The 19,780-nt window shown below is 47.0% G+C and overlaps 2 protein-coding genes across 6 annotated transcripts; one reads left to right on the forward strand and one right to left on the reverse strand.

Moving 5' to 3' along the window:
* Window positions 1–353: 353 nt before the first annotated feature.
* Window positions 354–15,570, reverse strand: snap47 (synaptosome associated protein 47). Of its 4 annotated transcripts, none has more exons than XM_060916663.1 (7): window positions 14,304–14,442; window positions 6,486–6,606; window positions 3,538–4,072; window positions 2,253–2,758; window positions 1,754–1,869; window positions 1,094–1,273; window positions 354–998 (listed from the first exon to the last, which is right to left on the reverse strand). In XM_060916663.1, exons 3-6 carry the CDS (start codon window positions 4,029–4,031, stop codon window positions 1,127–1,129), a joined length of 1,263 nt encoding a protein of 420 aa, XP_060772646.1. In that variant the 5' UTR covers window positions 4,032–4,072; window positions 6,486–6,606; window positions 14,304–14,442; the 3' UTR covers window positions 354–998; window positions 1,094–1,126. The 4 variants fall into 4 exon arrangements, with proteins under 4 accessions (XP_060772646.1, XP_060772655.1, XP_060772664.1 ...); XM_060916672.1 differs by having other exon boundaries at window positions 6,481–6,606; XM_060916681.1 differs by lacking the exons at window positions 6,486–6,606; window positions 14,304–14,442 and adding an exon at window positions 15,546–15,570.
* Window positions 14,948–19,472, forward strand: jmjd4 (jumonji domain containing 4). Of its 2 annotated transcripts, none has more exons than XM_060916637.1 (6): window positions 14,948–15,498; window positions 15,576–15,741; window positions 16,072–16,197; window positions 16,311–16,578; window positions 17,045–17,203; window positions 18,965–19,472. In XM_060916637.1, exons 1-6 carry the CDS (start codon window positions 15,246–15,248, stop codon window positions 19,262–19,264), a joined length of 1,272 nt encoding a protein of 423 aa, XP_060772620.1. In that variant the 5' UTR covers window positions 14,948–15,245; the 3' UTR covers window positions 19,265–19,472. The 2 variants fall into 2 exon arrangements, with proteins under 2 accessions (XP_060772620.1, XP_060772630.1); XM_060916647.1 differs by having other exon boundaries at window positions 14,957–15,498; window positions 17,045–17,191.
* The last annotated feature ends 308 nt before the right edge of the window (window positions 19,473–19,780 follow it).

Raw genomic sequence — 19,780 nt, forward strand, 5'->3', positions numbered from 1 at the left:
ATTCCCAATCCCCTTTCCCCAATCACTATTCCCAATCCCCTTTCGCCAATCACTATTCCCAATCCCCTTTCGCCAATCACTATTCCCAATCCCCTTTCGCCATCACTATTCCCAATCCCCTTTCGCCATCACTATTCCCAATCCCCTTTCGCCAATCACTATTCCCAATCCCCTTTCGCCAATCACTATTCCCAATCCCCTTTCGCCATCACTATTCCCAATCCCCTTTCGCCATCACTATTCCCAATCCCCTTTCGCCATCACTATTCCCAATTCCCTTTCCCCGCCCCATCGCAATTCCCTTCCCATCACAATTCCCATTTTCCCTTCCCCATCACGATTCCAATTCCCCTTCCGCCCCATCACAATTCCCTTCCCCCATCACGATTCCCCATGTCCTTATTCCCTACTCCCTCTTTTCTTTTTCCCCTTCTAATTCTAGCTCCTCATGTTCTTGTTCAGGTAGATTTTAGACTTTTCTCAGGTGGCTGTGTTCATGATCCTCTCTCCTGCTGTAATTAAACTCCTTATTAGTTCCATTTAATAAAATTGATTTTTTTCATGAGTTCAGTTTGTAAATGATGTTGAACAGGAACTAAACGATGAGCACCGTATCCTGTTACACACACACACACACACACACACTCACCATGAAAAGGTTATAGAGAAGAATCTCATTGTAGTGTGTGATGTCGGTTGATGGAGGCGTCACTGTATTTATTATAGTGTAGTTTAACAAACTCCATCAGGATGATTAATTAATAAACAAATAAATAAATTAAAATAAGGAACATGATTAAAACATACAGTATATTTACAGCATAAACAGATTGCACATAATTATGTAAATGAATCAGCAGTACGTGCGTGCGTGAGTTTCATGGCAGACGTGCAAGAAATATCTCTCGCTCTCCGTCTATGGAGGTCAGTCTGAAGTTTACTTGTTCCGCCTCACTGCCTGTAGGGGGAGACACTGCGCAGGCATGCAGGAGGAGGTCCTGGACACACACACACACGCGCGCGAGGATTTTAATACTGACAGGTGTCAGGTGTGAGGCTGTGTGGGCGGAGTCTGTGCGTAACGCTGACTCACTGTGCTCATGTTGGTTCCTGATGGTGATGAAGGTCAGAGCAGTTTCCTCATCCTGCGTGTGTGTGTGTCGATGGTGGCAGTGCTGCGCTCACTGGAGGACATCAACACGTCCAGAGCTTCATCCTGACGCTGCAGCTCGCTGTCGGCCTCCAGGGCCAGGGACTTCAACTGCAGCAGCATCTTTACACACACACACACACACACACACGTTCCCTCACTTATTTTCTCAAACATCACATGTTCCCTTTTTTCTCTCATTCTTTCTTCTGCATTTTCTTCCTCCTTCATTCCCTCCATCCATCCCCTTGTTTATCTTTCCTTTTCCCTTTCTTTCTCTCACTCCTTTGTCCTACACACTCGTTTTTATTCGTCTCCACTGCTTCATCATTTTTCTTTTATTTCCTTTCTATTTTTTTCTTTCTTCCTCTTTATTCTTAATTTTCTTTCTACTTTGGTCCTTTCATCCACCTTTCTTCTCATTTTCACCATGTCCCTTTTCTCTTCCTTCCTTAATTTTCTATTTTTGTTCTTCACTTCTTTTCCCCACTCTTTACTTATTTTTTCTTGTCTATTCCTTTCTCTCTGTTCTTTACACACTGAAGATCGGACTTTTACTGTTTGAAAACATCAAAAGTGAAAATAAATGAAGAAGTGATGAACCTGTTTGAGCTCCTGCGCCTCCTCCTGACTCACTGCGTTCCGCTGAACATGGAGCTGAACTGGAGTCAGATCTCCTGCAGGAACCTGGACAGGAACATCCAAGTCTGAACTCGCTCCTACACACACACACACACACACACACACACACACACAGAGTAAAGCAGAATCCCTGCAGTGTGTTGTCCTGAGTACTGAGGATTTATGAGATACGCTGTGTATAAAAACGGAACACTGCTGCCATCACATGGCCAACCTGTGAATTACAGCTTTTTTTTTTTTAAAGATAAATGATTTCACTCATCAGTGATGGAGAGATGTGTGTTAATATTAATGAAGTGTGTGTATTCACTCAGTACACATCTAGTTCAATGTAATGCATTAATCATTTGGTTCCTCTTAGAACTGTCTGATAAAATTATTTTAAACCCAGGATCCCGCTGCAGTTACAGAAAAGCGACGTGCGACCCATTATACTCACTGATTTAATGAGTTATCATACCTGCACCCCAGAACGCCATGCTCCCTGGTGCGATGTCATCACTGGGCGTGGCCTGGAACCCTGAATAATCCCTAGCGAACTCCACTTTCTTCTTGTACTGCACTTCGAGGACACACAGTGCCTCGGCCATCTTCGCCGACAGGAGCCTGAAACACACGTCCGGTTTCCCGATGTGGCGCTGTCGCACGCTGATGTCGCAAATGCCGTGCACACGGATCTCATCCACTTCCTGCTTGTGGAAGCGATGAACGAGCCGGCCGTTAACATCGCGCACCTCCAGGGCGGAGACTAGCAACACCAGAGCACCGGAACTCACATCAGCGACGTTTATGTCGCCACCGCGATAAAATACAACTGGCACACTCAGGATCTCTTTCGATGATCTATTGGAGCCTTCAGCAGGCGGAGCTTTAGCTTCGGCTTGACCTGGCTCTGTTTGGCACTTCCTGTTCCATGGGAACTTCCTGAACGGCCACCAAGCAGGAGACTCCAGCTCCGACAGCAACCTGAACACATACAGAGATGAGGTTCTCAAACCATCAGTGAGTAACAGCATGAAGGAAGGAACAAAGCTGTGTTCTGATTGGCTGAGAGCAGGAGAAATGATCAGCGTAAAAGCACTGATGGCCTTGAATACCAAAGAACCCTTCAAGAAACTCATCTCATTATCTGTAGCCGCTTTATCCTGTTCTACAGGGTCGCAGGCAAGCTGGAGCCTATCCCAGCTGACTACGGGCGAAAGGCGGGGTACACCCTGGACAAGTCGCCAGGTCATCACAGGGCTGACACATAGACACAGACAACCATTCACACTCACATTCACACCTACGCTCAATTTAGAGTCACCAGTTAACCTAACCTGCATGTCTTTGGACTGTGGGGGAAACCGGAGCACCCGGAGGAAACCCACGCGGACACGGGGAGAACATGCAAACTCCACACAGAAAGGCCCTCGCCGGCCACGGGGCTCGAACCCGGACCTTCTTGCTGTGAGGCGACAGCGCTAACCACTACACCACCGTGCCGCCCCCTTCAAGAAACTTTTTATTGAAATAGAAAAGGTTCCATCTTTCAAATTACAAATCACAATTTTTTTGGTACTTTTCTACAGAACAGGAACTATTACGGGCGAAGCTTGGAGTATTGAAGTAGAACAACATTTTATACCCTTAAGGAACATTTTTATGACTCAACTCTCAGTACTTTTCTGGGGGTGCAGCTTGGAGTAGTGAACAGTGCTGATTGATCAAGTAGATGCAGTTATGAGAGCTGATTGGTTGCTTACTTATCGGCCACGCCCAGGTCGGACTCCATCTTGTCGAGCTGGTGGATCATGTGGTGGAACTGCTCCCCCTGCTGACTCAGTGCCCTGCCGGTGTGTGAGAGCGTGTGCTGGGCGTCGCTCACCATACTGATGAGTCTCTGGCCGCGGCTGAGCGGGGTGTGTGTGGAGTGCGTATGCAGGGCAAGCGTCTCCCTCCAGAAGTGCTGCAGGACGTGGAATACAGCGCCGGCGCTCGGTTTCAGGGAGGAGAACCAGTGCTTGTGTGCATCACGCTCCTGCAGGGTCACGGCGCTGAAGATGAAGCAGGATGACTCGGTGTTGATGTGTGTGATGCGGGACAGCGGAAGCAGGAGAACTGCCCCTCCAGCCCCGCCCAGCGATGAGCTGAAGCGGATGGCGCTTGGGGTCAAAGTGAGACGCCCGCTTACCCAGCGCTTATCGCCATTCACATAGTACGAGCACGGCCAGCTGTGAACCGGAGCCTCGCCGTCCATCACGCTGGGAACACCAGAACGTCAGGATCAACAGGAATACTCTAGAATAACAGGAACACTCAGGTCAACCTTCTGGAACAACATGTTTATTTTAACCACCATTATACACTCTGAGAAACACAAGGTTCCACATGGAACCCTAAAGGGTTCCTGGGCTTCTGTTTCCGGGGAAGAACCCCCAAAAAAGAACCTCTTCACAAAAGATAGAACCATTAACCTGATAAAGAACCCATGAAGAAACCAGATGGCAGAGGTTATTTTTTCATAGAAGTACAACCAAGTTCCAAGTAAAACCCGTTAAAGATGCCTCCAACCATTAACCGTGTTTATAAGAGTGAATTGTTTTAGGATCTATTTATCACCCTAAAGGTTCTTTAGATCATGACTAAAATTCAGAACACAAGGTTTATGTGCAGAACCTACAACAGAGAATTTCACTTTCAGAAAGGGTTCCAAACAGAACCTTCTCAGAGACCTAGAACTATCGAAAGAACCCCGTGTGGAACCCTTTTCCCTCCTTAAGAGTGCATGGACACATGGGAAAGATTCCATCTTGAGCCCTAGTGGGGTCTTTAGTAGGGGTGGGTATTGCCAAGGACCTCACGATACGATACGCATCACGATACTTGAGTCACGATACGATATCAAAATTTTGCGATATTCTACATAGCTCACTGAAAAATGTAAACTGCATTATGCATCTTAAAATCCGAGTTGTATGTACATCAGATGATGGCGATAATTCATGGGACAAACTGAGTCAAAACAACGTAATTCTAATTATCCATGCCATTTTATTGTAACTATACAAGCGCAAGTTACAACATATTTGCAGGAACAACACACTGTCTGGAACACACTGAAAAGTGCAGTCGGCATCTTAATCTCCCTGAGCACAATTATGAAACAAAGTGCAGTGTGGGTCAGTGTCCACACACTGAAACTGAATTGAAACCTCAGTGAATCACGTTTCTTCTGAACTTTGAGTAAATACTCAAAATAAAATGCAGTGTCTCACACACACTAAAATTGAAAATGAAAAATAAAGTGCAGCTTCTTGCCTTTGGTCTTAAATGACAAAATTAAGTTCACAGTGACAGTAAGTCACACATCACTGAAGTAGACGGGAGGACTTTGGCGCTGTCCAGTGTACTTTGCTTCGGGTCGGGTTTCGGTGGCTCCGGCTGAGCTAATATGTCGGGGTGGTGTCGTGCTAAGTAAGTTCGCAAGTTTGTTGTGTTACCTGAATATCTAATTGGAGCGAAACAGGTTTTGCAAAGTGCGTACTCTTTGTCCGGCTCACTGTTTTTTTTTTCTCCTTTCCTTTGGAATCCAAAGTGCCTCCAAACATCTGCCTTAAAGTGCGGCGGAGTCTCTAGGTTTACGTTAACAGCCATGCTTGCTTGTTTTTTTTCCTCACTGCAACCACCGGGAAAAAAAAAAGATGAAGAGTGCCTTGCAGTGAGGTAGCGGCACAGCGACACCTTGCGGAGCGGAGGTGCGGAAGTCGTACTGGATTTACAACCCGTCTGAAACATGATTTATTATTTGAAAAAATATCGATATTCAAATTGAGTATCGATATTGAATCGGAAGACAAAGTATCGCGATATATCGCCGTATCGATATTTTTGCCCACCCCTAGTCTTTAGTTTGTTAGACCCTGGAATAGGAGGTTTCCCATTTGGAAAACGTTCCATCTGGCACCTGAGGGGTTCTTCAGGGTGTCCTTCAGGGGAACTCTCAAACATCCTCTGGATGATCCTGAAACACAAAGGGCTCCCTTTAAGATGCCATTAAACATCCAAAGAATCCCGGAAGAACCTTTTTGTTTGGTGGAGCGCATAGACGCAGTGGCTGAGTGCTCTCTACAATGGAAATGCATCTTGTTGTTTTTGATCGTGTTCCGGAAATTTAATCAAGGCACATCAAACGCGATCCATTACACCCAGGAATCACTGATACAAATCAGGACGACGCAGCAAAAGTTTGATATGGGTGCATTTCAGCATCCCTTCCCAGCAGAGATCGCCAAACCACCGGGGTCTCTGTGGATCATCGTACCGGGAGGCAGACATCTGAGGTGGAGAAGAGAGTGGAAACAAAAGCGAGGACGCCATGCCAGTATGCTAGCTCAGCTAAAGAGGAACCCCCACAGGCTACCGCTCCCCAGTCTCTTTGTCTCCAACGTCAGGTCTCTCAACAACAGAATGGATGAGCTGAGCCTTTATTTATCATCACGGGCACACATTCAGGACAGCTGTGTGATAATCGTCACTGAGACCTGGCTACATCCAGGAGTCCCAGACGCAGCTATCGAGCTAGCGGGCCGCTCAACTCACTGTAGTGACAGAAGCAAGAACTCTGCTAAGAGTCGTGGAGATGGATTGTGTGTTTATACGAACAGCAACTGGTGCACGAACACGGCCGTCATTGACACACTGGTTACCTGACCTGGAGTTTCTATCAGTTCAGTGCAGACCTTTCTATCTGCCACAGGAGATCCCTGGTGTTGTTACAGCTGTGTATATTCCACCAGACGCCAATGCTAACATGGCACACAGCCACATGCTATCTGCAACAAACAAACAGCAAAATGAAGATCCTATTGGGTTTTTTAATTTATTTCTTTATTTTTATTGTGGCTGGTAATTTTAATTACGCCAATCTGAAAACTGTGTTTCGGGCAATTCCATGTAAATGTCAACCTCACCATGCAAAAATAAAGCAACATGTAATACATCAAAACCACTCCCAGAGATCTCACCTAGGCCTGTATTTTACAGATGTGAATAAGTTGAACCAATTTGTAACCAACCTAATATGTCACTGTCAGTCTTTCTTTCTTATAATGTAAACCCCAAGCTAAAATCAACTTTGATCATGTACAATTCTATATTATTGCCACAAGCCACAGAAATGTATGCTAAAATCCACAAAACAGCAAAACAATAGCCATCCTAAATATTATTTAAGAACTTTGATAGTTTTAGCTGATATTTACAGAGTTTTTCAAAGGGTTATGGTGGTTAAATTGCTGATTTTCTAAACATATGCCATGTCTATTTCAGACGCGTCACATCCATAACGGAATTTCGTCACATCCATAACGCTGACTTTTCCTTCCGAAACTCTGCATGAAATGCAAAATATTTTAAACAAAGATTTTTTTAATATTCACCTTGGACCCCTCTATCAAATGGATATCTCCATTTCGACATTAGGTTTACGATTTCACAGAGTTTTTGATAAAAATGTACAGTCACCCAAGAAAAGTGATACTTTTTCTGTCACATCCATAACGCATCTTTTATTGGCATTTTCTGGCATGCCCTAGATGTACTATGGGAATTGTTCTTGTTCTATCACTTCTCCAGTATGGTACAGCCTTAAAATATGCAACACCTGTTTAAATACTGGGAGACAATAAAACATGCACTGGGTCATTTGTTGCCATTTTGAGTTCAAGTGTCACGTCCATAACGCTGGAATTGCTCTTTCCAAGACTTGAGCAACATGTAAAGTGCTCAACCAGAGGGGAAAACACGCTGGACTGTGTCAACTCTAATATCACCAAAGGATACAGAGCCTCACTCCTCCTGCATCTTAGACAGTGTGATCACCAGTCACTTCTTCTAACCCCAACTTCCTGCTCCATCATCAAGAAACCGCAACCCACCATCAGAACCTAGCTGTAGGGAGTCCCTACAGCTGCAGGACTGCTTTCAGTGCACTGACTAGAGTCTGGCTTTCACTAGAAGAATATACATCAACTGTCTTCTTCTACATCAGGAGCTGTGTTGAGACCATCACGATCAAGAAAAGCATCTGTATATACCCAAACAGGAAACCATGGATGGCAAAGGAGCTTCTGAGAGGCCAGAATGCAGCCTTCAGGTCTGGCACCAGAGAACCGGACAGTGTTGAGAAACACAATCTCAAGAGAGGCATAAAAACAGCGAAGAGAAGCCTGAGGGTCAATTCACCTCCAGGGATCCGGCATGTATGCGGCAGGGCATTCAGCACATGACCAACTTCAGGAGCAACAAAGACCCACTGACAGGAAACAGTGCCTTGTTGGCTGAGAAGCTGAACTGCTTCTTTGCCTGATTTGAGAAAGGACCGGACAATGCCGCTTCACCCAAGCTGGACGCTGCTGACCCCCTGCTTACCCTGCAGACACACGAGATTAAGGGAATTAACCTCTGAGAACTGTTAACGTCAAGAAGGCAGCAGGTCCGGATGGGATTTCAGGCAGGGTGCTCAAGGGCTGTGCTCATCAGCTTGCAGAAGTTTTCACCAACATCTTTAACCTCTCCCTGGCACATGCTATTGTACCACCCTGTCTGAAAACTGCCACTATCATCCTGGTGCCCAAACAAACCAACATCAGCTCCCTCAATGATGGCAGACCAGTTGCACTCACACCAATCATATCAAAGTGCTTCAAAAACTTGTTCTGTGGCATATCAAAACCACCCTCTGCCCTACCAGTATGCATACAGGACAAATAGAGCCACAGAGGATGCCATGAACACAGCTCTCCACATTGCATTGACCCACCTGGAGCAGAAGAGGATGTGTGTAAGAATGCTTTTTGTTGATTACAGCTCTGCGTTCAGTACTACTGTACCCAGCAGACTGGTCAGCAAACTGCTGGACTCGAGCCTCGGCAACAAACTATGCTTATGGATCAAGGACTTTCTTAACAACCACCCACAGATGGTGAGACTTGGTCCTCATGTCTCCCCAAGTCTCACCGTCAGCACCAGAGCACCACAAGGGTGGATGCTAAGTCCTCTCCTCTACTCCCACTACACGCATGACTGCACTCCCGTTCACCCCACAAATACAATTTGCTGATGACACAACAGTAGTGGGACTGATCTCTAACAGCGATGAGACAGCTTATAGGGACGAGGACTCCAATATAACTGAATGGTGTGCAGATAACAACCTGTCACTAAACAGGAGCTTCTTATAGACTTCAGACGGCATCATGAGGAGGAGGAGCTCCTGCCACTGGGAATAAGGAGAAAGGAGGTGGACAGGGTCTCCGGTTTTAAGTTCCTGGGTAGCCATATCAGTGAGGACCTCAAGTGGATGGTTAACTCCAGGTTGAAAAGGCTCAACAGAGACTCTACTTCCTAAGGACTCTGAGGAAGACCAACCTCTCTGCAAAGCTGCTGGAGTGATTGTAGCGCTGCTCGGTTGAAAGCATACTGACATACTGCATCACAGCCTGGTATGGGAACTGTTCAGAAGCAGACAGAGCAGCTCTTCAGACGGTTATTAATACGGCACAGAAAAAGTCATCAGAGTCCCCCGGAGGACATCGACAGATCTCGCTGCCTCAGCAGAGCCTGCAACAATCATTAAGGACAATACACATCCCTTTCATCACCTGTTGTCACGACTGCCATGTGGAAGGCATCACCGGGCCGCACTTCCAGACTCAGGAACTGTGTCGACCCAACAGATATCAGGGAACTGAACTCACACCCCTCCACAACAATTTTACCTCAAGTGCAACAACTGCATAAGTCACTTTAAGTTGCTGTATATACTTTATTTCTATATTCTATTTATGTTTTTGGTTATTACTTAGTTAACTGATGGCTTCTTTTAATGAGTGAGTGAGTGGGGTTCAGTTTTCCTTTCTTTTAAGAGGCACCAAATTTCTTTGTGTGTTAATATGCGGTGACAATAAAGAGCATTCTGATTCTTGTGACTCTTTCGCCTGACTCGCATGCAGTTCCGCTGTAATCAGAGTGGTTTATAAACGGACACACATCAGGAACCGAGCGTCTCAGGGATGCATAACGTATCCTTTTGGGTCTGGTTCCTCTTGAGGTTTCTTCCTCGTGTCGTCTGGGGGAGTTTTTCAGTGCCACCGTCGCCACGGGCTTGCTCATTGGGGATAGATTAGGGATCAAATTGGCTCATGTCTTGGGTCAGTCAGATTCCGTAAAGCTGCTTTGGGACAGTGTCTTTTGTTAAAAGCGCTATAAAAACAAACTTGACTTGACATGGCATGACGTGTCATGATATGATGGCAAAGTGGGCGGAGCTTATAGTTTCAGATATTACGACTGGACACCAACAAAACCAGCGATGTTGTTATGACTGCGGTTTAAGAGACGTTTGTGTAAATGTTGTTCAATGCTAAAGGTATGGGTAGTATCTCACTGGGCTGCGACAGCTTGCGAACGTCATTCACGAAAGAGTTTCAAAAGTGTCTTGAAACATTCGCGGGGCTTCTCAATTTCCTCGCATGAGTCACAACATGTCGCTCCTTCGTCGCTGAAATTTTGAACGTGTTCAAAAAATTTGTGCGACAAAATTTCTCTCAAAACAGCTGCAAACGCGTCGCTGGTGTCGCAAAGCCGTCACGAACCCTTCTCAAGTCAGTTTCCGTAAGGCTTCCTCTACTTCCCTGCCTGCCGAGGGAAAGCCAGGCTGCGACACAACAATTGCGGTAAAACATGTGAATATCTATTCAGCGTGATTCCAAGTGAAAATTGTCGTTAATTCGCATATTTTATTGCAATTGCTGTGTCTCCAACTAGTCGCAGCCCAGTGAGATACTGGCTTAAGATTCAGTCTCTCAAGGTTAATCATTAAGCAGACATCTCATCTCATTATCTCTAGCCGCTTTATCCTGTTCTACAGGGTCGCAGGCAAGCTGGATCCTATCCCAGCTGACTACGGGCGAAAGGCGGGGTTCACCCTGGACAAGTCGCCAGGTCATCACAGGGCTGACACAGACACAGACAACCATTCACACTCACATTCACACCTACGGCAGGGCTGGAAATCCGTGGTGGTCCGGTCACCTGAGGCGACTTAATTTGTCATTTGGCGGGTAATTCCTGTCACTAGGCAGCCCGGCTGGCGAGTTGAAAATAAAAAACATATATGAAGCGAAGATTCAGACACACTGTCAACTAAAGCCGCCACATATTAAGCGCGTGCCGTGTCTGTGTTCATCGATGTGTTTATTGGCAGGACGGAAACTACCGAAGAATTCCGAATCACATCGTGTATGAGTCAGGCTGTCGGTTTTTTCACTACTGCGCATGCACATAACGCATCTTGCTGAATATCGCGGTAATCACGTTATCAAATTCAATAGATGTGGCCACATTATCGCCCATTTAAACACGTGTTTTTGTTGTTGTTTACATCTACATCTGCCAAAGCTACGTTGCGATGTGGAATTTTCTGAAAGGTGTACAGAAACCGCCAGAGACGGGGACAAAGCGACCTCGGTCTGAAGAGGAGAAACGACAAAGGACTTATAAGCAAGCGTGGGAGCAGGGTAGGCCTTGGCTGCGATACGATTTTTATGGAATAATTAATTTTTTCAAGTTGATTCCTAGTCAATATGAAGTTCCTAATGCTTTCTCTCTCATAAATGGTTAAATACAGAAAGCATGTTGGACATATTTTGGGTGCTATAGTCATGATAGTCAGTATATTTGTTTTCAATACTCGTACACCAAGTTGCCAAGTTTTCCAATATATTATTATTTGTTGATATTATATTATGGTGCTCTGTGTTGCTCTCATTTATGTATTTAACAACGGTATCAAAATACTCGGGTCTTGAAATAAACGCATATTAGTCATGAACAATGGTAACGACTCTCTTTTCCGTTATTTTTGACAGAAGTAAAATTCATACATGAACAAATTTTGGCTAGTTGATTTTCTGTTGGGCGGCACGGTGGTGTAGTGGTTAGCGCTGTCGCCTCACAGCAAGAAGGTCCTGGGTTCGAGCCCCGGGGCCGGCGAGGGCCTTTCTGTGCGGAGTTTGCGTGTTCTCCCCGTGTCCGCGTGGGTTTCCTCCGGGTGCTCCGGTTTCCCCCACAGTCCAAAGACATGCAGGTTAGGTTAACTGGTGACTCTAAATTGACCGTAGGTGTGAATGTGAGTGTGAATGGTTGTCTGTTACCCCTTTTCCACCAAATCAGTTCCAGTGCTGGTGTTGGTTCACAACTCGTTCAACTTGCGAGCCAGCTGAGAACCAGTTTGCTTTTCCATAGCTTGCGGTGCTAAGTGGAGCCACGTCATTACGTCGCTGTATACGTCAGTTACGTCGCTACGTTTACATAAACTTTGGCGCAAATATCGAAACAAAAACAACACGGAACAAGCAGCAGCGGCAACAACAACAATAATGGCTGACTTCGCATTTGTACAGCTGCTGCTTCTCATCACTTAAAAATGGTGATCTTTCACGGTCTTGTTATTGTTCTTAACAACTCCGCCCCCCCGCTGACGTAAGCAGTTCTTTCCTCTGGCCCAGCAGAGAGTTGGTGCTAGCCTGGAACCGGTTTTTCTGGCCCCAGAGCCAGTTCTTTGTCAGTGGAAACAGAAAACCCGGTTCCAAACTAAGCACTGGCCCCGAACCAGCCCTGGAACTGCTTTGGTGGAAAAGGGACATGTGTCTATGTGTCAGCCCTGTGATGACCTGGCAACTTGTCCAGGGTGTACTCCAGCTTGCCTGCGACCCTGTAGAACAGGATAAAGCGGCTAGAGATGAGATGATTTTCTGTTTGGCGAGTTACTTTGGGAGGTAACTAGTCCGGCTGGCTGGTGAAAAAAATATATTAATTTCTAGACCTGTACGGTCAATTTAGAGTCACCAGTTAACCTAACCTGCATGTCTTTGGACTGTGGGGGAAACCGGAGCACCCGGAGGAAAGCCACGCGGACACGGGGAGAACACACAAACTCCGCACAGAAAGGCCCTCGCCGGCCACGGGGCTCAAACCTGGACCTTCTTGCTGTGAGGCAACAGCGCTAACCACTACATCACTGTGCCACCCCTATCACAAATGACTCCCGAAATCCTTCTCCAACTGCTCCATCCTGCCTGCACTCGCTTTCTCACCTCACTATCGCAGTCCCCATTTTCCTGCACAGTTGACCCCAGGTACTTGAATTCACCAACTTTCTTTACATCTACTCCTTGCATCTTCACTGCACTCTCATCCCCATTCTCATTGATGCACATGTATTCTGTTTTGCTACTGCTCACCTTCATTCCTCTTTGTTCCAATGCATCCCTCCATCTCTCCAAACCCAACTCAACCTCCTTTCTACTTTCACCACATATCATCCGCAAACATCATGTTCCATAGTGCCTCACTTCGTCCGTCAAGCTATCCATCACTATGACAAATAAGAAAGGACTCAAAGCAGATCCTTGATGGATTCCCACCTTCACCTTGAACCATTCAGTCGTTCCAACTGCACACCTCACTGCTGTTTCACTGTTCTCATACATGTCTTGCACCACTCTAATGCTATGACATCACGGACTGGGATGTGCTGCTTAGCCCACACTGTGAGGACATAGAGGGGCTGACACATTGTCTGACAGATTACCTCAACTTCTGTGCAGACGTGGTCTCCCCTGCTAAGACTGTACGGTGTTACCCTAATAACAAGCCATGGGTAACACAGGAAGTCAAAGCTGTCCTCAAGAGGAAGAAGGCCGCCTTCAGGAGCAGGGATAGGGAGGCGATGAAAGCAGCACAGCAGGAGGTGAAATGCTGCGTGAGGGAAGGTAAGGACAGCTACAGGAGAAAGGTAGAGCAGAAGCTGAAGGAGAACAGCATGAGGGAGGTCTGGGAAGGTGTGAAAACCTGGATACACCCTGGACAAGTCGCCAGGTCATCACAGGGCTGACACATAGACACAGACAACCATTCACACTCACATTCACACCTACGCTCAATTTAGAGTCGCCAGTTAACCTAACCTGCATGTCTTTGGACTGTGAGGGAAACCGGAGCACCCGGAGGAAACCCACGCGGACACGGGGAGAACATGCAAACTCCGCACAGAAAGGCCCTCGCCGGCCACGGGGCTCGAACCCGGACCTTCTTGCTGTGAGGCGACAGTGATAACCACTTACTGGGGTGGAGTCCCTTGACCCCACCCCATGTTCCTATCCCAACACAAACAAGTATTCGGACCAGAAGCCAGTTTTCTTGACTGTAACAGGACTGAGATAACCTTTCACACTGCAGATGGTGACGATGAAAGACCTAAAACGAGAGAAACAAACATCACAGCCATGACTCCAGCCCTTCAGCCCGTGTGTCAGAGATTTACTGCCCTCCATCTCAATATCATACAGGAAGCAATGTGTGGTTAGATCACGTGACCATGTTCTCCCCATGTCTCTGCTAACAAACAGGAGAAATATTCTCATTTCTCTTTCATTTCATCCTCAGCCTTATTATTTTAAACACTCACCGGGACACTTTCCCTCCTCTCGCCTGTGACCGGAACTCGCGTCACAGTTATTTACATCTCTAAATTCCTCATAAACACAAACACGGAAGTGATCAGCCTCACTGCTGAGCTCGTGCGGATTGTAAATAAAGCACTAAAACATCCGGTCCGCCGCTTTAACCTGCATCCTCCGGAAGGACCTCAGGCTTTGGGTAGCTTTGTTTCTGCCTGATTCACATTCACACTTTAGAAAATTAATACGGGCGTTTATTTTTAATTAATTTCTTTAAATTATTTTTTTAATAATTTCATTCGGTTTAAAATAATAAAAAAGTTTAATATTAGAAAAAAACCTTGATATTTTACTCAGAAAATATTACTTAAGTGTGTATTTACAGTACTAAAAACAAGATTATTTATAATCTAAAATAAAACAACAGAATTTAAACGTTTAGCTAACCGAGGGTGCAGAATAAACCGGGAACACCGGAAGTACCCGCCATATTTAAAGCCCGATTGGAAACCGCTACCAGGACAAAGCGTTCCGGATAAATGTTTTTACAGACAGAATTTATTCAGCGCACCCAGAAATATTCCTTACAATAACGTTTAAATTAAGTTTTTTTAATCGCCAAAAACAATAAACATGTTAGTCTATTTGTAGGTAAACCCTCATGCGGATGTTGTGCGTCGGTGATTTTCTTCCCCTAGAAAACGCATGCATGATTAGGTCAAGGAAAGGGAGAGAATTCGGATTATTTTCGCTTTAAATGATATAAAACTAGATTTTTAAACTGTTTGTAATTTTATATCAGTGTAACAGCTGATATTTTTCAACAAGAGAAAAGAGTAGCTGCTATAATAGTCTAGTCAGTACTTGCTTTGGTATAAAGGCATGGCATGTTGATGAATAAAAGTCATAACTAGGATATAAAAGGGCGATAATCGCTTTCGTGCCATGCCATGGACAGGGAAACGTTAGGGGCATGCAGCAGCCTGGTAAAGTCGGACCGTCAGCCATGTGCTCAACTGCAGCCGCCTCACTTCCTGCCCTACATCCAGACAGAAATCCCTTACAGTCAGTTCTTCACCAAACACCTTCTCTCCAACCGGCCATGCATGTTCTCCTCCAGTTTCACCCAGAACTGGAGCTGCAGGAGACGCTGGGTCGGCCACGATGGCAAGCCCGACTTCCATGCACTCCTGCAGGAGTTTGGTGAGTGGTTGGTATTGTACCTCAGGTCTGCGTGAAGAACAACACACCTTTCTAACACTGTGGCACTGTGTTTACAGACGAGACGCAGGTACCAGTGGCAGACTGCAACACCAAAGAGTACAACTCCAACCCCAAACACACCATGAGCTTCAGAGAGTTCCTCTCCTACTGGAGGGACTACATCCAGAATGGGCATTCTTCACCGAAAGGCTGCCTTTACCTGAAGGACTGGCACATGCACAGGTACACACACCCATCCACCTGCTGTTTTCTGCAGTTCTCTGATCAGAAGATCTCTCGGCAGCAGCACGATGCATTAAATCATGCAGATACAAATCAAGAGCTTAATGTTCAAACATCATGTGATCTCAATTTTTGTGTGACTTTCTGTCACTGTGGTATGGGTGTCGGTTTGAGCCAGATGAGTATGAGGTTTGAGTATTTCAGAAACTGCTGATCTCCTCCTGGGAGTTTCACACACAACAGTCTTGGAGTTCATATATGGAAACTGGAGTATTTGAGTGGGTGTGTCCAAAACAGTAATGTCATGGTAAACAGCCGTGTTTGCTGCAGGATGTTTCCAGAGCACCACGCCTACACCACGCCCATCTACTTCTCTTCCGATTGGCTGAATGAGTACTGGGACACGCTGGAGGTGGACGATTATCGCTTCGTCTACATGGGCCCTAAAGGATCCTGGTAAGAGTTAAAATTATTATTACTGCTACCAGCCCTGCTAACACTGACTCCAAAAAATTGAGACTAATAAAAAGAATAAATAATAATCATAGTAATTTGAGTGTTTTCCTCAGGACGCCGTTCCATGCCGATGTGTTCCGCTCCTACAGCTGGTCGGCGAACATCTGCGGCCGTAAGAAATGGCTGCTGTACCCCCCGGGACAGGAAGAGTTCCTGCGAGACTACCGTGGAAACCTGGCATATGATGTCACATCCCCTGCCCTGCAGGATCAGCGTCATTTCCCACGATTCAGTGAAGCGTGTCGTCCTCTGGAGGTCATCCAGGAGGCTGGAGAGATCCTGTTCGTCCCCAGCGGCTGGCATCATCAAGTCTACAACCTGGTGAGGGTCACGCTGGGGTTCCACACCACCACCAGCCACCTGTTCTAACATAAAAATTCTGGAGATTTTCATCCCAAACCAAAGGCGGTGCCCCTTCTCTTTCTCTCCACACCAGCTCACCCCCTCGCAGTTATCACCTATGCAACTTTACGTTATTATGCAGAAGTTTTGAGTGAAGCAGCACCTGAGAAAGAGAAGAAAACCATGCGTGTGCACATGTGCTTCATATAAGTGTGACACATGCATTAGCACAGAATGTGTAGCATTCACAAGAGACAGTATCGGTATCGGCCCTGCAAAATTCAACTGTGAAAATTGTTAGTTAAATGTAAAAAAAAAAAAAAAGCTATATTTGTGATATAAAAAGGTAAAAACTTTGCAATACTTAAATATATACTGATGATAAAGTATGGCAAATGTTACCATGTACACACACTGCTTAATATAACGTGTGTGTGTCTGACAGGAGGACACGATCTCCATTAACCATAACTGGCTGAATGGTTGTAATGTGGATGTGGCGTGGGAGTTCCTGCAGGGGGAGTTGTCATCTGTACAGAAGGAGATAGATGAGTGGAGGGACACCATGGACTCATGGGACAATCATTGTCAGGTAACCGTGAGGGCAAGTACAATACGAAACACACTCCATCATTACCATTGTTGGGTGACGACGAAGACGGGTACGGTACGATACACGCTCCTCAATGTCGGGTGACGGCGAGGACTGGTACGGTACACGCTCATCAATGTCGGGTGACGGCGAGGACGGGTACGGTACACGCTCCTCAATGTCGGGTGACGGCGAGGACGGGTACAGTACACACTCATCAATGTCGGGTGACGGCGAGGACGGGTACGGTACACGCTCATCAATGTCGGGTGACGGCGAGGACGGGTACGGTACACGCTCATCAATGTCGGCTGACGGCGAGGACGGGTACAGTACAATACACGCTCATCAATGTCGGGTGACGGCGAGGACGGGTACAGTACACGCTCATCAATGTCGGGTGACGGCGAGGACGGGTACAGTACACGCTCATCAATGTCGGGTGACGGCGAGGACGGGTACGGTACACGCTCATCAATGTCGGGTGACGGCGAGGACGGGTACGGTGCACGCTCATCAATGTCGGGTGACGGCGAGGACGGGTACGGTGCACGCTCATCAATGTCGGGTGACGGCGAGGACTGGTACGGTGCACGCTCCTCAATGTCGGGTGACGGCGAGGACGGGTACGGTGCACGCTCCTCAATGTCGGGTGACGGCGAGGACGGGTACGGTGCACGCTCCTCAATGTCGGGTGACGGCGAGGACGGGTACGGTGCACGCTCATCAATGTCGGGTGACGGCGAGGACGGGTACGGTGCACGCTCATCAATGTCGGGTGACGGCGAGGACGGGTACGGTGCACGCTCATCAATGTCGGGTGACGGCGAGGACGGGTACGGTGCACGCTCATCAATGTCGGGTGACGGCGAGGACGGGTACGGTGCACGCTCATCAATGTCGGGTGACGGCGAGGACGGGTACGGTGCACGCTCATCAATGTCGGGTGACGGCGAGGACGGGTACGGTGCACGCTCATCAATGTCGGGTGACGGCGAGGACGGGTACGGTGCACGCTCATCAATGTCGGGTGACGGCGAGGACGGGTACGGTACATGCTCATCAATGTCGGGTGACGGCGAGGATGGGTATGGTACGATACATGCTCATCGTGAGGTGACGGCAAGGATGGACACAATATACGCTTATTGTGGGGTGACAGCGAGGACGGGTACAGTACGATACACGCTCATCGTGGGGTGACGGCGAGGACGGGTACAGTACGATACACGCTCATCGTGGGGTGACGGCGAGAACGGGTACGGTACGATACACGCTCATCGTGGGGTGACGGCGAGAACGGGTACGGTACGATACACGCTCATCGTGGGGTGACGGCGAGAACGGGTACGGTACGATACACGCTCATCGTGGGGTGACGGCGAGAACGGGTACGGTACGATACACGCTCATCGTGGGGTGACGGCGAGAACGAGTACGGTACGATACACGCTCATCGTGGGGTGACGGCGAGGACAGGTACGGTACGATACACGCTCATCAATGCCGAGTGACGGTGAGGACGGGTACGACACGCTCATCAATGTCGGGTGACAGCGAGGACGGTACGATGCGCGCTCAATGCAAGGTGACGCCGAGGACGGTACGATGCGCGCTCATGGCGAGGTGACGGCGGGTACGGTACGATACGCGCTTACCGTCAGGTCATGGCGAGGACGGGTACGATACACACTGATTGTTATTATTGATGATGTAACTCCAGAGGATTCTGTGTTAGTCATAGATTGTTTTATTCCTTTATTCTTGTCCCAGGTGATGATGAAGTCATGTACAGGGATGGACTACGCTGAATTCGCCTCCTTCCTCAAAACCATTACTCATCACCGCATCGCTTTCCTGTCCTCTCGCCACGAAAACGCCCTCTCTGAGACTCTGAGTGCTCTTGGGCCTCACCATGTGACCTTTGACCTTCAAAGGGTGGCTCATATCTTGGAGAGCATGCTCAGTAGCGAGGATTTTACGCGAGTGGAGGCGTCTGTGCTGGGCTTTAACGTGGAGGAGCTGCTGCAGGAGATCAGAGACACCATCCGCAAATACCACACTGCGTACTAAACACCTTTTCACATCTCATCGTAACGCTGTATTACACGATACATCAAATAACTGATGTATCAGCTCAGACCTCATGGAGAATCATCCTGAACATCCATGTTCCAGTGTTAGTGTTGCTTTCACAGTAAACAAACATCCTGAATGACCTCGTTAGTTTCCACCGAGTTCCTTCTCAAAGAACTCGTTAATAAAGTGTATTTGTAAACGAGCCTCAGTCCAGCCCTTTTCATTCTCAGCAAAACAACAAACTTTCAGGAGCCAGTCTGAACTTTCTACACAAAATTCTACACAGCATAAACCAAAAACACATAATCATGCCATTTTAGCACCAAGAATACTAATTTAAATAAGAAAATCAATGACATCATGAAAACTGTTCCCTGTTCTCAGTAACTTAATGATGAACCGTCGTCCTGAGTCACAGCATTAAAGGAATCCAGATTTCTGCCTTGTTTTACTCTCTTCCAGCCAACTTATTCATCTTTTTCTCAACTTATCTGAACTGTGCATCTGTTT

This window comes from Neoarius graeffei, chromosome 1 (genome assembly GCF_027579695.1).
Source record: "Neoarius graeffei isolate fNeoGra1 chromosome 1, fNeoGra1.pri, whole genome shotgun sequence".
Classification (NCBI taxonomy): Eukaryota; Metazoa; Chordata; class Actinopteri; order Siluriformes; family Ariidae; genus Neoarius; species Neoarius graeffei.